Raw genomic sequence first — 17,873 nt, forward strand, 5'->3', positions numbered from 1 at the left:
TTCCAACACAGGACTTCAAACACATCTAACGAAGCCCGTGTGGACGTCAGTGCTCGAGGATTCTGAACGCGGGGACAGCGAGCTTTCTTCGACATCTGGATTTTTGATCCCATGGTCGCATGTCACCGTAACCTAGCTCTCGATGCTGCACATAGGAGGAACGAGAACGACAAGAGAAGGGCATATGGCGAGGGAATTCAAAACGTTGATCAAGGCAGCTTCACTCTTCGAGTGTTCACAACCTCTGGTGGGATGGGAGCAAGTGCAGGATGTTTCTACGCCAGACTCGCGGAGGTGATCTCCGAACAGAAGCAGCAGCCCAGAAGTTATGTTACAGCCTGGATGAGATGTCGACTGTCTTTCTCTCTCCTTCGGTCGGCTTTGCGCTGCCTCAGGGGAACGAGAGCTTCCGCCCCAACTCCGACAACTGCTGCAGATATTGACTATGAGGCTACTGTCACTAAATGCGGCATAGATCTGCGGCTCAACTAATTTAACACAGATAGGATAGCTACTTATGTACTAGGATATTTAATATTAAGGTAATTAAATGGTGGCGAAGGTGTGGCTATTGGGAGAGGCTGGAGGCCACGTTTTAATAAAAAAAAAAGTAGTAATAGTAGTACTAGTAGTAGTAGTAATAATAATAATAATAATAATAATAATAATAATAATACTACTAATACTAACCCTAATAATAATAATAATAATAATAATAATAATAATAATAATAATAATAATAATAATAATAATAATAATAATAATAATAATAATAATAATAATAATAATAATAATAATAATAATAATGTTTTAATCATCGTAGCCTAAGACACCACAACGTTTCGTCATACCGGTAATCCCGAGATGTACAGTAGATATCTCTCTTCCTGTGATATTTTTAGTGCTTCTCCAGCCACACAGTTACTCTACCAGTGATGGTAAACTGGTTGTGTGTGTCAGTGTTCATTATGTAGTGTATCAACAGTTATCATTGTACAGTTCCTTGCGGTTATTTCTAATGAAAAAGTTATGAAAATAATGCAAAACTGTTGTTTAACAATACAATAAGCGTAAAACTACCAAGTGACACATATCTCCGTGGTTAAACCTGACTCACAACTGTTGTGGTACAATTTACTGGACCAAAACTGTTCTCATGCAACTTATGACCTGATCCACGACTGTTGTTCTACAACTTACTGACTTACGACTGTTGTGGTACAGTTTACTGACTCACGACTGTTGTGGAATAACTTACGGACTCACGACTGTTGTGGTACAACTTACTGACTCACGACTGTTGTGGTACAACTTACTGACTCACGACTATTGTGGTACAGTACAACTTACTAACCCATGACTGTTGTGATACAACGTATGGTACTCAAGACTGCTGTGGTACACCTTACTCACTCATGACTGTCGTGGTACAATTTACTAACAATCGACAGATGTGGTACAACTTAGTGACTAACGACTGTTGCAGTACAGCATACTGACTCACGACAGTTGTGGTATAATTTATTGACCACGACTGTTGCAGTACAACTTACTGACCCACGACTGCTGTGGTACAACTTATTGACCCTCGACTGCTGTGGTACAATTTACTTACCCGCGAGTGTTGTGGTACATCCTACTAACACATAAGTGTTGTTCTATATCTAACTAACACAGGAGTATTGTTATATACCTTACTAACACAGTCGTATTGTTCTATATCTTACTAACACAGGAGTTTTGTTCTATATCTTACTAACACACGGGTATTGTTATATATCTTACTAACACAGTCGTATTGTTCTATATCTAACTAACACAGGAGTATTGTTAGGCCTATATATCTTACTAATACACGGGTATTGTTCTATATCTTACTAACACAGGAGTATTGTTATATAGCTTACTACCACATGAGTATTGTTCTATATCTTACTAACACACGGGTATTGTTCTATATCTTACTAACACAGGAGTATTGTTCTATATCTAACTAACACAGGAGTATTGTTCTATATCTTACTAACACAGGAGTATTGTTAGGCCTATATATCTTACTAATACACGGGTATTGTTCGATATCTTACTAACACAGGAGTATTGTTACATATCTTACTACCACAGGAGTATTATTCTATATCTAACTAACACAGGAGTATTGTTAGGCCTATATATCTTACTAATACACGGGTATTGTTCTATATCTTACTAACACAGGAGTATTGTTAGGCCTATATATCTTACTAATACACGGGTATTGTTCTATATCTAACTAACACAGGAGTATTGTTAGGCCTATATATCTTACTAATACACGGGTATTGTTCTATATCTACTAACACAGGAGTATTGTTAGGCCTATATATCTTACTAATACACGGGGATTGTTCTATATCTTACTAACACAGGAGTATTGTTAGGCCTATATATCTTACTAATACACGGGGATTGTTCGATATCTTACTAACACAGGAGTATTGTTACATATCTTACTAACACAGGAGTATTGTTAGGCCTATATATCTTACTAATACACGGGTATTGTTCTATATCTTACTAACACAGGAGTATTGTTAGGCCTATATATCTTACTAATACACGGGTATTGTTCTATATCTAACTAACACAGGAGTATTGTTAGGCCTATATATCTTACTAATACACGGGTATTGTTCTATATCTACTAACACAGGAGTATTGTTAGGCCTATATATCTTACTAATACACGGGGATTGTTCTATATCTTACTAACACAGGAGTATTGTTAGGCCTATATATCTTACTAATACACGGGTATTGTTCGATATCTTACTAACACAGGAGTATTGTTACATATCTTACTACCACAGGAGTATTGTTCTATATCTAACTAACACAGGAGTATTGTTAGGCCTATATATCTTACTAATACACGGGTATTGTTCTATATCTTACTAACACAGGAGTATTGTTACATATCTTACTACCACAGGAGTAGTGTTCTATATCTAACTAACACAGGAGTATTGTTAGGCCTATATATCTTACTAATACACGGGTATTGTTCTATATCTTACTAACACAGGAGTATTGTTAGGCCTATATATCTTACTAATACACGGGGATTGTTCTATATCTTACTAACACAAGGGATATTGTTTTATATCTTACTAACACATAAGCGTTGTTCTATATCTTACTAACTTCAGCAGTATTATTCTATATCTTACTAACACTCGGGTATTGTTCTATATCTTACTAACACAGGATTAGTGTTCTATATCTTTCTAACACAGGAGTTTTTGAAGGTGGACACAGTGAGCCAGTGGTGTTCATTGTTATTCCACAACAATGGGCAAATATTCTAAGAGAGCATCAGAGGTAAGAAACCAACCATGTATTATTATTGCTCCTTATAAATATTTTCTTGAATAACTCATACTAAACAGTTACTGGGAATATATTTATTTGTGTGTTTTCATAAATTTATTAATCTTGTTTCTTGAATTTAAACTATAAAACTATTACGTTAGTAATGTTACTTATAGTCTAGAGACACTAGGCTGATAACTACTTCATGATCGATTGGTATACTAGACTAATCTATATGGTAGGTTAGACTTAAAGTTTTATTGTGTTTTCCTTGTAATCTCTAAACCTTGACAAACACTGGCATTGTGATCAGACAAACTGGAGTGGATTTTTAATTTCTCTTTTCCGCGGTGTCCTTCTTTGCTGACGATCAATATGGATTTCAACCTGTATAAAACATTTTAACAAATCTTATTTCCTCACTCTAAATAGTTAAGTTGTGTCTGTGCTGCAACTGTGAATGTCGAGGAAAAGGTCACTAGAATAAAAAGATCCACTCTCTTGGCAACTACAAACAAGATACAAAGCTAAATTAGTTATTAATATATCTTATTCAACCTCAACAAGTAAAATATAACCTAAGCACCTTAACAATAACAAAATAATAATAAAACAGCCAACTTTTCTGGTTATCTTCCATGCATTCGGCTCCAACTTGAGTAGCCATCCATCCATTGCTTCTGTCAACTCACCTGACAATTCAATTATTTCTGATTCCCAGGTGAACAAACTATTTATTTTATATTTATTTATTTTTATTCATTATTATTATTATTTTTGGGGGGGAGGGGTCTCTAACTGAGCCCTGCAGGAGTAGGAGCGGATGATACTTTATCTGGATCTAGAGGATCTAAAGTTTGGTCTGCAAAGATAAATTAAAATATTTTTGAAAAAAATCATGGATATCTTAGAAACTAAGCTGGCTCTGGGTCAAGCTGATATTCCCTGCTTGTTCTAAAAAGTGTACTTCTAAGCTTTTTTCTGTTCTGCTCAAACTCTTCAGATTAGCTCTTTGGACAGCAGTGGCCCTCTCTCCATTGAAAAATCTTGCAACCAATCCAACCTCAACGGTGAGAGCTACGAACCCTTAAATTATCGCCCAGTTCCCTCACCTCAACAATATTTTTTAAATGATTATCAATATTCCGATTCTCAAACATCTTGAAAATAACAAATAATTTTGCGGTCGAATGGTGGAACCCATGCAGTAGCTCTTGCCATTTCCCAAACATTTGACAGAGTTCTACATCAGTTCTTATTTACAAAACTGTCCTCCCATTGTCTGTCTCTCTGGATCCCTTTAGTTTTTCTATTACTCTCTGGTCACAGACTTAATACTCATTCATTAACAAAACAGTTCCAATATTTTTTATGGAAATACTTCAACCCTCCATAGGTAAATGGTGGGTATTGGTAGTGGTTGGGAAGAGAGTGTTTCTGGTAGGGATAGTGCGAGGTGGAGGAGGTGAATTAATGATGGTGGTGACGGTGGGGATGGTAGAAATACCAGTGATGGAATAAAAGGTTGGTGATGTAGATGGTGGTTGGTGGTGATGAATGGTTAAGGGGTGTTGTTGGTAGCGTACTTAATATTGGAAGAACAAATACTTATAATGTATACAGCCTGAACAACATCAACCTAGAGAAGTCGACTTGTGAAAGAGACCTAGGGGTACTTGTAAGCCCGGACCTACGGCCTAGAAAAGAGTGCGTTAATGTTCGAAATAAGGCAAACAGAGTATTGGGTTTTATATCTAGAAGTGTAAGTAACAAGAGTGCAGAGGTCTTATTGCAACTATATCTTGCGCTAGTTAGGCCGCACCTCGATTATGCGGTTCAGTTCTGGTGCCCCTATTATAGAATGGATATAAATTCATTAGAGTCGGTGCAGCGAAGAATGACAAAAATGATTCAGGGACTTAGAAACCTTCCATATCAGGATAGGTTAAAGAAACTTAACTTGCATTCCCTAGAAAGACGAAGAGTGCGGGGAGATATGATAGAAGTATTTAAGTGGGTGAAAGGAATCAATAAAGGGGATATAGATAAAGTTCTTATAATATCCGAGCAGGATAGGACTCGGAGCAACGGATTCAAGTTGGATAAGTTTAGGTTTAGGAGGGAGATAGGAAGAAACTGGTTCACAAATAGGGTGGTGGACGAGTGGAACAAGCTTAGCAACTTTGTAGTAAGTGCGGGAACTCTGGAAAGTTTCAAAAGGAGGCTAGATAGATTCATGGATGATAGAGAGTGGTAGTAACTCTCGACAGGAGCTGCCATGCACAGGCCAACCGGCCTATTGCAGACTCCTTATTTTCTTATGTTCTTATGTTCTTATGAGTTTGGGTAATGGTAGTGCAAATTTTGGTAGAGGGTTTTGGTTGTAGAATTAAAGTGTGATAATCGGGCTGGTAGAAATGATGAGTAGTCATGCCGGTGATAAGAAAGATGGTGAGGGGGGGAGGGGGTGGTAGACATTGATTGTGGAGATGGTTGGTAGTAATTGTGGTGGAATATACTGTACGGTGGTGGAGATAGTTGATAGTGGTTGTTGTGGAAGATATGATGGTGGAGATGGCTGGGAGTGGTTGTGGAAAATATGGTAGCGGAGATAAGAACATGGGAACATACGAATGGAGGAAACTCCAGCGGGCCTGTCCCTGGTTCAACCACACTTCCGCCATCCATCCAGGTTAACGGTAGTACTCTCTCTCATGTTATCCACTTTCAGTACGTTGCCTCCCACCTATCCACCACCGCGGACATCGATGAAGATATTCAACATGACATCAGATAACATAAAAACAGAAGAATGGAGGAAACTGCAGTAGATCTATTGACCCATATTGGGCAGGTCCGTTTACACCTAACCCCTATCGCTCACATATCCATCCAACCTACTGTATGTTTGAAGATATCCAGCCTATTCCAGTTAATGATTATGTTTGGTAACTCGTTTCACTCACCCACTACTCTATTTCCAAACCAATGTTTATTTATCTTACCCCTAAATCTAAATTTGTCTAATTTAAAACAATTGGTACGAGTTTGCTCCTGGTTGGATGGTTTGAGTACCTTTGTTATATCACCCTTGTTTCGCCCTGACTTCCATTTATAAACCTCGATCATATAGCCCCTCACTCTACGTCTCTCGAGCGAGTGTAAATTAAGATGCTTTAACCTGTCTCTGTACTCAAGGTTCCTTATGCCCGGGATTAGTCTTGTCATTCCCATCTGAATTCTTTCTAGAGATTCTATATCGATTCTGTAGTACGGTGACCAGAACTAAACTGCGTATTGCAAGTAAGGTCTCACACGAGTAAGATATTCTAGTCTTAGGATAACCTCGATAGTCTTGTAACTGGCACACCGTTTTAAGAACCACATTACATTGTTAGCCTTGTTTCGAGCAAGTACACATCGTTTACGTGGCTTAAGTATCCTACTTATCATTACTACTAAATCTTTCTCACCGTCGGATTTCTCTATAACGTTGTTGTTCATCTGATAAGTGGTTTCTATGTTTACATCTCCTATACCAAGTACTTTACATTTGTCCCCATCAAATTTCAACTGCCATTATTCAGGCCATTCAAAAAATTTGTTTAGATCTTCCTGTAGTTTTGCGGAGTCCTCGTCAGATTTAATTACACGCCCCATTTTATTGTCATCAACAAATTTACTTATATTGCTGTCTGCGCTTATATCTATGTCGTTTATGTATATCATAAATAGAAATGGTCCAAGTACTGTGCCTTGGGGTAACCCACTAGTGACGTTACCCCAATCGGATTTAGTGCAGTTAATGCTTAATCGGTGTTTCCTGTCCTGTAAACACGCCCTTATCCATTTTAGAATATTTCCTCCAATTCCATGAGCCTCCATTTTACATATTTACATATTAGTCTTTTGTGGTGAACTCTCTCGAAGGCTTTGCTAAAGTCGAGGTATACCACAACATAATCGTGCCTCTCAACCACTCATTTCGAAAACAGATGAAAAGAATGTTAGTAGATTAGTTAGACATGAACGCCCACTTGTGAAGGCATGTTGGGAATCATTAATCGCATTGTGCTTCTCCATGTGATTTTGAATAGAATTTAGCATAAGAACATAAGAATACAGGAAACTGGAGCGGGTCTATTGACCCATACTGTGTAGTCCCATTTACACCCAACCCATATCACTCATATAGCCATCTAACGTATCTTTGATGCTATCCAGTGTTTTCGAATTCATGATGATGTTTGGTAACTTGCTCCACTCATCAACTACTCTATTTCCAAACCAATGTTTACCTATTTTATGTCTAAATCTAAATTTGTCTAATTTAAAACCATTGCTATGAGTTTCCTCCTGGATGGCTAGTTTGAGTACATTTGTTATAACACCTTAGTTTAGCCCTGACTTGCATTTATACACCTCGATCTTATCGCCCCTCACTCGAGGGAGTGCAAATTAAGGCTCCCTGCCCGGGATTAGTCTTGTCATTCTCCTCTGAATTCTTTCAAGGGATTTTAAATCCATTCTGTAGTATGGTCGCCAGAACTGAACTGCGTAATCCAAGTGAAGTCTCACAAGCGCAAGATATAGTTTATCCTCATTAGTTTTATTGCTATTACTCCTTTCTTTGAATGCAGGTACATTGTTAGCCTTGTTTCGAGCAAATGCACATTGTTGAGTTGGTTTAAGATTCCAAGTTATCATTACTCCTTAATCTTTCTCACAGTAGGATTTCTTTATAAGGACGTTGTTCATTGATATCTGGTTTCTCTGTTTCCATCTCCTAGACTAAGTACTTTGCATTTGTCCACATTAAATTTCATCTGCCATTTTGCAGACCATGCGAAAAATATGTTTAGATCTTCCTGTAGTTTTGCGGAGTCCTCGTCAGATTTAATTAAATGCATTAAATACATTAAATGCCCTCTTTTAGTGTCATCAGCAAATTTACTACTGTTGCTGTCTACGCCTATATCTATGTTATTTACGTATATAATAAATAGTAATGGTCCGACCACTAAGCCTTGGGGTACTCCACTGGTGACGTTACCCCAATCAGATTTATTGCCATTAATGCTTACTCGGTGTTTTCTGTTCTGTAACCACGCCCTAATCCATTTTAGAATGTCTCCTTCGATTCCATGAGCCTCTACTTTTCTTATTAGTCTTTAAATTATTGTTTTTAGCTATTTGCCTTCTATTGCGGTAGTTAGAGGTTAGTGATCTATCTTCTAATACTTTGGCAGATATCTTATAAGGACATTGTGACTTATTAGGCTTTAGCTTGTCTGTTTGCTGACTAACACCGTTACTAGTGACTACTATCTCGCTTACTCTAATTTCTTCACTATCTCTGTATATAGTAGGTGCCTCATGTATCATTTTTAAATTTTCGGTGGTGAAAACTGTTGAAAAATATCTGTTCAGATTGTTGCTCATTTCTCCGTCATTATCCGTTACCTCGCCGGTATCTGACTGTAGTCATCCAATCTTGTCTCGTGTTTTAGTTTGATATCTTTCAAAGAATCCCATGGGGTTTTACTTCGCCTCCCTTGCTACCTTCAGTTTATTATTATTCTTTGCTTTTCTTATCTCTGTCTTAACCCTACTGGCCAATACCTTAGAATAATCTCGAAGGTAAACTTTGCCATGATTTTTTCTCCTTTGTCCTATTATATTCTTTAAATAATTATTTATGCAATCGGGATTGTTGTTATTTGATCTGAGTTTTATGTATGGTATGTTCTGCCTTTGTGCATTAAGTAACTCATTATTTACTTTGATGTGGAACTCGTCAACCTAAGATCTCGCGATCAGGTCATCCTCAACAGTCATATTTTGTAAGTTTATCGTTGTCAGATAACCAGGTAAAGTGAGGTCGCCCTCTGCGGGTACTTTGTTTGAGGTCACATCACGTGAGTTCATGTAATTCACCCCCAAACATGATACCCCTTCTCTCAGCTGTCTTTTCAAATTATCAAAGTTTGCCATTCTGAAATCTGGGACTTTCATCGAAATTTTCTTTGCCACTGACATTAAAGTCTACTTTGAATCTCACTTCCTTTTTATAGCTGTGAGCTAGTTCATTCCTTAACTCGACATTACTAATGGGTTTTTCTCTGTTTGACAGAAATAAATCGAGTACATTAATACCCCGGGAGGGGTTCGGCTATATGTTAACTTAGGATACAGTCCTGAACTGTTTCAAGAACATCCTCTGATTCTGAGTTGCCCGTAAGGTCGGTCCAGTCTATTTGACTTATTTTTTCGGGGATTAGCCTACCCGGGCACAGGTGGAACGACCCACAACGAGGCCTAAAGGGCGACAAAATAAGAACAAAGAAATTAAAAATAGAGAAAAGAAAGGTTATACTGTGTTAATCTATACTTTGCTCTGTCTGGAAGCCCTGCGCATATCATTCAAAATGGGTCACTCATAAACTCTATCAAGATTAGGGGGTTTATATATTACTCCTATAATTAATTTTTCATTGCTATCGGTTAATTCTATCCAAATTGTTTCCGTATTCAGTTCAGTTTTTATTTCCTTATTTATTTAACACTTCAGATTATTCCAGACATAGATTGCTACCCCGCCTCCTTTCCTGATCTGCCTAGGCTATCGGTATGGAATAATTTGTAACCTGTAATTTGGTATGCGACGAAAATTGTGACCAAGTCCCAGGTTGCTGATCTATCTTTCTGCCTCATTTACACACAATTGCAGGGTCTCAACTCTCTCTCTTACTATTGACAACACCACAAATATAACCGTACTCATTCCCGATCTGTTTTATTCATTCTATTTTATTCTCCTATGTCAGTTGATATTAATATTGAAACGAGGCCTTCTCGGATGGGTCCCACTGGTCGGGAAAGTTGTGGACCCCACGGCCGACCCGATCATCAAGTTACTGGGGCCTCAACTGACGCCACCGCTGTTGCTGGAGGATCGGCTTTTTTCACACTTAATTTTTCCAACATTCGCGGACTGAGATCCAATTTTCCTGCTGTGGAGCACCATCTATTAACCTCTTCACCCGACCTCCTACTACTTTCCGAACTTCAACTGACCAAAGCAGCTTCACCCAAACCTCTTCAACTACAACCTTTATACCTCCTTCCGTTCTAAGGGAGGTGTATGCGCCTACTGCAACACACGTACACCCATAGCTCGACTCACGGAGGGAGGCCCAGAGCTAATGTGGATTGTTCTTTGCTATGTTAAGATTTAATCATCGACTCACGGATCTTGAATCTTCTCTTTATGATGTCATCTGGCTCAAAATATCTCTACCTACTGTAACTATTTTTCTTTGTTTCCTATACTGTTCTCCCAACTCTACCAACTATTTCGAACTCTTTGAGTATCTCACTTCTTGCCATAAATCATTGCTATCCACACACCCCAACAACGAGATCCTCTACCTAGGGGATTTCAATGTACATCACAGAGAGTGGCTTGGCTCTGCAAGGGATGACCCAGGTGGAGCTGAGGCACTCTCCTTTTCCCTACTTAATGATTTGGAACGAATAATCAAACATCCTACACGCGTTCCTGATGGAAACGATTAACTTGCTAACATTCTTGATCTTTGTTTTACCTCTAACCCCTCACACTATTCATACTCAATTTCTGCCCCCTTAGGGTCTTCTCATCACAACCTTATTTCTTTTAAATCAAAGTGGGCACGACCACCTCCCCCGCCCCCCTCTAAACGTCAACTATGGCACTATCGGAGGGCAAGCTGGCAATCCTTGCGAGAATTTTTCACCGACTTTCCCTGGGATGAATGTTGCGTTTCCACTCGGGAAGCCTCGGTATGTGCTGACAGCATTGCTGGGGTTACACAAGGCAGTATGAGTGCATTTATCCTATCTTCTACCAAAACTTTCAGATTACAATCATGGTTTGAACGCTCTGCTCTCTTGCTTGCAGGGTGAGAGATAGGGAATATCGAGCTATGAAACTATCTCCTTCTACTATTACCCACACCTCTTTCATTACCTTTAGGATTCACTGTAAAGCTATTCTTCGTAAAGACAAGCGGAATTTTATTAAAAGGAAGACCGCTGTCCTGACGAATTCTTCCTCTAGGAAATCCTTTTGGTCCTTAACTAAAAACATCTGTAACAACTTCTGCAGTCCTTCTTTTCCTCCCCTCTTCCGACCTGATAACTCTATAGCCAACTCTCCTCCTGACAAAGCTAATCTCTTTGGCACCTTATTCTCCTCTAATTCCTCCTTAGACGATTCCCACTCTATCCCTCCTACCCCTGCACCTCCTACTGAACCTATGCACTTTCATATAATCTCCATTCGCAGGGTTGCCGGTGTGTTATCCAGGGTGGATGTGAGAAAGGCGCATGGACCGGACGGAATACCCCCTCGTATTCTCAAGGAGTGTGCTGAAGCCCTGGCCCCTGTGCTTGCGCGCCTTTTTCGCACATGCCTCAAAACCCAAACTTTTCCTTCTTCTTGGAAGCATGCCTTGGTTCAGCCCATCCCGAAGAAGGGTGACCATTCTAATCCCTCTAACTATCGCCCTATCGCCCTAACTTCATCCCTCTCTAAGATTTTCGAAACTATCTCGAACTCCCATTTTCTCCGTCACCTTGAACGCCTTTCTCTTTTGTCGGATCACCAGTATGGCTTTCGCCAGGCGAGATCTACTGGTGATCTGCTCTCCTATTGCACCCATCTTTGGTCATCCTCTCTTAGGGATTATGGGGAAACTTTCGTCGTGGCCCTCGACATCTCCAAAGCATTTGACAGGGTATGGCACAAGTCTTTGCTATCTAAACTTCCCTCTTTTGGTTTCTCTCCCCCACTTTGTTTTTTCATCTCTAGCTTCCTTGAGAACCGATCCATGGCACTTGTTGTCGAGGGATCGATCTCCCACGCTTTCTCTACCAGTAGTGGTGTCTCACAGGGTTCTGTTCTTTCACCTACTCTCTTCCTTCTTTTTATCAATGATTTACTTCACACTGCAACTAATTCTATCCATTCTCACGCCGATGATTCTACTCTTCACTCTACTTCACATTTTCCCCTTCCTCCTAATCTCAAACGAGATCTGTTTCTAGAACTAATATCATTACTTCTATCAATGCGGATCTGTGCAGCATCTCTGAATGGGGAGGTAGAAACTTGGTTAAGTTCAATAGTAATAAAACTCAATATTTACCTATTACACTTTGTACATTAGAAGATCTCCCACCAAATACATTTCAGGACGCTATCATCCTGCCAAATTCTGAAATAAATATGTTAGGCCTCACCATTTCCTCCAATATGTCCTGGAAATCACACATCCTTAGTATAGCTAAAGCTGCCTCCCGAAAGTTGGGAATGCTGTACAGATGCCGTAGCTACTTCACTGAGCAGTTGCTCCAAGTATATAATGGATCCACTCGTCCTAACTTGGAGTACTTCTCTCATATCTGGGGTGGCTCTTCTTTTGTCCAACTATTAGATAGTGTGGAATCAAAGGCATTTCGTCTTATTAACTCTCCTCCTTTAGTCGACAATCCCTCTTCACTTTTTCTTTGCGGGCAATGTTCGGTGGATTTGGCATCCTGTGTACTGCCGGCAAGGCCGTGGGCTCGTAAAACACGTTCTGCCCGCGGTGCCCACCGTTTTTCTGTGGATGTCGGTCACACGAGAATAACCCGTTATAGTACCTCCTTCTTTCCTCACACAGCCAAACTGTGGAATGCTCTGCCTTCTTCTGTATTTCCATACTTATACAATCTGTCTCAATTTAAAAGGGTGGTTTTCCGGCATCTTCGTGGTGTAGATTAACACAATATTTCCTTTTTGTTCTCTATTTTCAATTTAATTCTGTTCTTTTTTCTTTTTTTCGCCCCCCCCCCCCAATCCCCGATGTGGGTCGTTTGACCTGTGCCCGAGTGGGCTAATTCCCGTAAAAAAACAAAATATCCTCACACGACTCTAAATTTATCCATGTTTCGGTGACTGCTTTTATATCAAATTTTTCGGTACATACACACGCCTTGATTTCATCCCTTTTGTTAGTCGTGTTTTGAGGCCAATCTTTGTTGTATTTAAGTTTTAACTCCGTGCCGAATTTAATTTTGTCATCATTCCTAGCACTATTTTTTTGTATTTTTTTATTTTGTTTACCTGCTCCCACTGCAGTCTCCACGATCCCTGTGCTCACGTGTTCCCCCTAGCAGTTTAAAGACTTTAACATCTTTTGAACTGCCTTGTCAAGAGAGCCAGCCAGGGTTACCACCACATCCTTAGACAAATGTACCCCATCCCTAGCATAAGGGTCCCTTCTGCCATAAAAGTTGTCCAAGTTGTCAACTAATGAGACTGATATTGACTTGCAATATCTGTTAAGACGGCCATTGACACCAAATGCCCTTGACAACCATTCATTACCAAATCTCCTTCTAGGCAGGACACCACATATAATAGGGATCCCTCCCTTCACCCAAATACGTTCGATGGCTGTCTTGAACTTATCAAGGAGCTCCTCACTCTTGCACCAGCCAATATCATTGCCTCCTGCACTGAGGCAGATAATGGGTTTATTCCCATTACCAGACAAGATATTGTCCATTCTGTCAACTACATCCCCCACCCAGATCCAGGCAAATACACTCGCATCCTATTTTTATTTTCGTCACAGAAAGATCCATCCAGGTACTGTACCTGGGAATCATCAACAATTAAGGTTTTCGTACCTCCCTTGTCAGCCCTGTACCTGATTACGCTACCGTCCGTTTCGTCTATCAAAAGGACTGAAAGAGCTATTACACTGAGCTGTTGTCGTTTCCTTGGTGTCTTTTCTCACCACCAGTTTGGTCGTTCCTCTCCTCACAACCATCCATTCGCCTGTGTCTTCATCAGACACGGGCTTTCCTTGTCTCGTGTCTTCCTCCTTCATCCTTGCAATCACTTCCCTTAATTTCAAATTTTCGTCCTTGACTTTACTTACTCAGCTTCTAACTCGGCCCTAAGAATGGCACAGCGCTGTGCACAACAAACACTAGCCTTTACTAACAATTACTCCCCAGGAGCTGAAGAGCGCTCAAATTATCTACAAATTTGCACGTATATCAAGCAGTGATCCTCCCCACCCATCTATATGGCAGCGAGATATGCGGCCCATACAGGAGGCACCTCAAGGCACTTGAAAATTTACACTAACGTAACCTACACTCCATCCTCAGAGTTCGCTGGGAAAACAATAGAACAAATGCCAGTATTCTCGCTGCCACCAATAGTAGGAGCATCGAGGCTACCATTATCCACTAACAACTATGTTGGACTAGCCATTTTACCCATAGGGACGACAGTAGACTGCCAATCAGCTACTTTAAAGGCATCTAACAAATGGTAAAGGTAAAGCTGGCTGACAAAGGAAAAGTGTAAGGATAATTTTAAGACAATTATGAGAAAGTGCCAAATTGACCCCCCTCACCTGTGAGACGATCACTCCACACTGTAACTCTTAGAGGAGCAACGCATGAGGTGTCATACTTTTGAGTTAGCCAGCGCCGGAAAGACGCTGCCGCCTCCCGTCCCAAACTAGATGTAGCCCTTCACACGTGAAACATCTGAGGACAGCCCTGCCGATCCCGTATCGGCCTCTTGAGTTACCTTAGAGCTCATCAACGAAGGTGATGTTCTAAATAACTCGTATCATTGTATCAAAGCTTCATGATCGCCAAACTCGATTCCGAGTGACACCAAAGTAGTAGTAGGAGGGTGGTGGTGGATATGGAGGGTGGTGGTGGATATGGAGGGTGGTGGTGGATATGGAGGGTGGTAGTGGGTATGGAAGGTGGATACGGTGGTGGTGGAGGTGGTGGTGTAACCTATGGTGAAGGTGTTATATTCCCACTCTCTTTAGATTCCCTCTCTTTCCTCCCACTCCACTCTCACTATACTCTTACATTCTCATGTTATGCTATGTCATGGTCTTGCAGATTCTTGGGTGGGCAGTTTATCATGGTGACAAGGTGATGGTGTTGGTCGCCTTCGCTCTTGGTGCTGACCCCAACATCTGTAAATGGAGTAAAACTATCAATGAGCCACACTGCCTGTTGACCGTAGCGGCCCTGAGAGACCACGCCCACCTGGTACCTCACCTTGTAGCAGCAGGAGTCCCGGTTGACGGTTCTCGGAGGGCCTCCCTCAGGCCTTTACACTGGGCGATAAGTTTGGGTTATAACCTTGTAATGAAGGCACTGCTCACTGCTGGTGCCAATGTGGAGGTCAGGACTATGGAAGGTAAGAACTTCAACACGAAGTGTGTGTGTGTGTGTGTGTAATAATAATAATTAACGGTTTATTGAAAGAGCTTGGCAGCCAGAAGGCTGAAAATATACAGTTTCATAATTGGGGAATGGGTTTCGAATTACAAATAATATACAAATAACATAAGTGATATAAATAAGATATATAATAACTACATGGGGAAAAGCTCAAACTACAGGGCATTTCAACATAGTGACAGTGGAAGAAGTTGTATTTACTGGGAGTGAATACACTGGTTTATTACAAGTTATTGATAATTTTTACAATGGGTGGGACTGGGCTGTTCTTATAGCGATCATTTCGTGAACGTATGGGTTGGATGCGGTTGTGGTGTCGAACAGCAATTCTCGGGCTAGGGATCCTAGGTGGTAGTAGGAGTCGGTGTCGAGGATGGTGCAGAAGCTTCTTACCAAATTTGCAGATAAGGTCGTGGTGATGGTCAGTGAGAGTCGAAAGGGTCAGTGTGTTGAGCGCTTCTTGATATGTGGAGTAGGAAGGGGAGAGAATAATCTTGCATGCCCTCTTTTGCACTTTTTCTAGGTGTTTACGTTGTGTGGCATTTAGGGAGGAAGACCAGGTAGGGGAGGTATAGGTGAGCTTGGGAAGTATGAATGTTGAGTAAACACTGAAGAGCTCGGGTGCAGGAACTCCGAGGGACTTGAGTCGGTGGAGGAGGTGGAGACGGAAACTGGAGGATTTGACAACTTCTCTGACGTGTGGTTTCCAATTTAGTTTGTTGTCTATGGTGACGCCGAGGAGCTTCGTGGAATGTACAACCTGGAGTGTGTTCGGACCTAAATTAATGGAAGGGGTGGGACAACGTCGGAGGAGAGGTTGATGTGCATAACCATGGTCTTGGTATGGTTGATGGTGACATGATTGTTGGTGGCCCAGTTTTGGAGACTGTTCAATAAATCCTGAAGGGCGGTATAGTTGGGAGCAGAATTGTTGACGCTGATCCCAATGGTGGAGTCGTCGACATATTTCCAGCGAGCGGGGGTTTCTCTTAGGGTATCATTGATAAGCATAAGGAAGCAGAGTGGTCCCATCCGGGTGCCTTGGGGGACGCCACAGGTGAGTGACTGAAAGTGGAGACAACCCCTCGGAAGCGTACAGCTTGGCGTCGGTCACTGAGGAAGTCTGTAAGCCATGGTATAAGACTTCTCCGAAGCCCGAGGTCAATAGCTTTGTTGATGATTATATTGTGGTCGACTAGGTCGAATGCTTTAGTGAAATCAATGAAGGCGACAGCTACAGACGTTTTTCGTTTCTCGAGATGGTGGCATATGTAATCGAGAAAGCTGACAAGACAGTGAGTGGTGGAGGAAGTTTTCATATTGCCAAACTGCTGAGGGTCTACGACTCCTGCAATACCAGCATAACCCCAGTCGAACACAAACCTTTCACAGATTAGGCTGGGTATTGGGGTGATTGCAATAAGTCGTAGCTGATTTAAGGATTGTGGGCTGGTTGACTTGGGCACTGGTGATACATAAGAGGTCTTCCAGTCAGCTGGGCATCTGGCTTGACTGAGAGAAGCATTGATGATGTAGCATAGGGGCTTAGCAAGCTCCGGGGAGAACTCCTTGAAGAGTTTCATTGGTAAGCCAATTGGGGGGGTAGAGCGTTTTAATTGTAGTTTTTCCAGACGTTTTGTTACTTCAAATTCTTCTACTAAGTCAGTGGGAAGGGGGGCTGGTAGGTAAGCAGGGAGAGTGGTTGTGTCAAGCCGGGAAAGCGTCTGGCATATAGTAGCGAAATGGTTATTTGATTGCTCAGCTGCGTCAACATTAGTAAGATGGCTAAGGAAGGGGAGGGGGTGTGTCTTATTGTTTAGTCCACAGAGTTCTTTAAACTTACCATACCATTGACTGATGTTGGTCTGCTTCAGGTGTTGTAATTTGGTTGGGTAGTGGGACTTCTTTGCAGTGCGTATTTCGCGGTTGACTCGGTTGCGAAGGGACCTCTAGCGGATGTGGTCATTGAGATGAAAGGCTCTGTCTCTCTGTTGCATAAGTCTTTTGATCCGAGATGTGATCCAGGGCAAGTTAGCTGGGTGAGATCTGACGGACTTCTCGGGGAAGAAGTGGTTGAGAGCTTTCGTGGTGGTGTTGGTATAATTTTTCCATTTGGTTTCCACGTCATCCACGCTAAGTACTTCAGTCCAGGGATGGTGAACTATCCACTGCCCGAAGAGACGCACTGCAGAGTCAGTAATCGGACT

At 41.2% G+C, this 17,873-nt stretch overlaps 1 protein-coding gene across 1 annotated transcript in view; it reads left to right on the plus strand.

The window, feature by feature from the left end:
- Nucleotides 1-916: 916 nt before the first annotated feature.
- LOC121875195 (ankyrin-3-like) overlaps nt 917-17,873 on the plus strand; it is a gene marked incomplete at its 3' end in the record, with an annotated part of 64,776 nt that continues 47,819 nt past the window's right edge. The window contains 2 exon segments of the mRNA XM_042379644.1: nt 917-3,360; nt 15,319-15,622. Coding sequence (XP_042235578.1) covers nt 3,331-3,360; nt 15,319-15,622 — 334 coding nt within the window.

This window comes from Homarus americanus, unplaced genomic scaffold, assembly GCF_018991925.1.
Source record: "Homarus americanus isolate GMGI-L3 unplaced genomic scaffold, GMGI_Hamer_2.0 scaffold36970, whole genome shotgun sequence".
NCBI lineage: Eukaryota > Metazoa > Arthropoda > Malacostraca > Decapoda > Nephropidae > Homarus > Homarus americanus.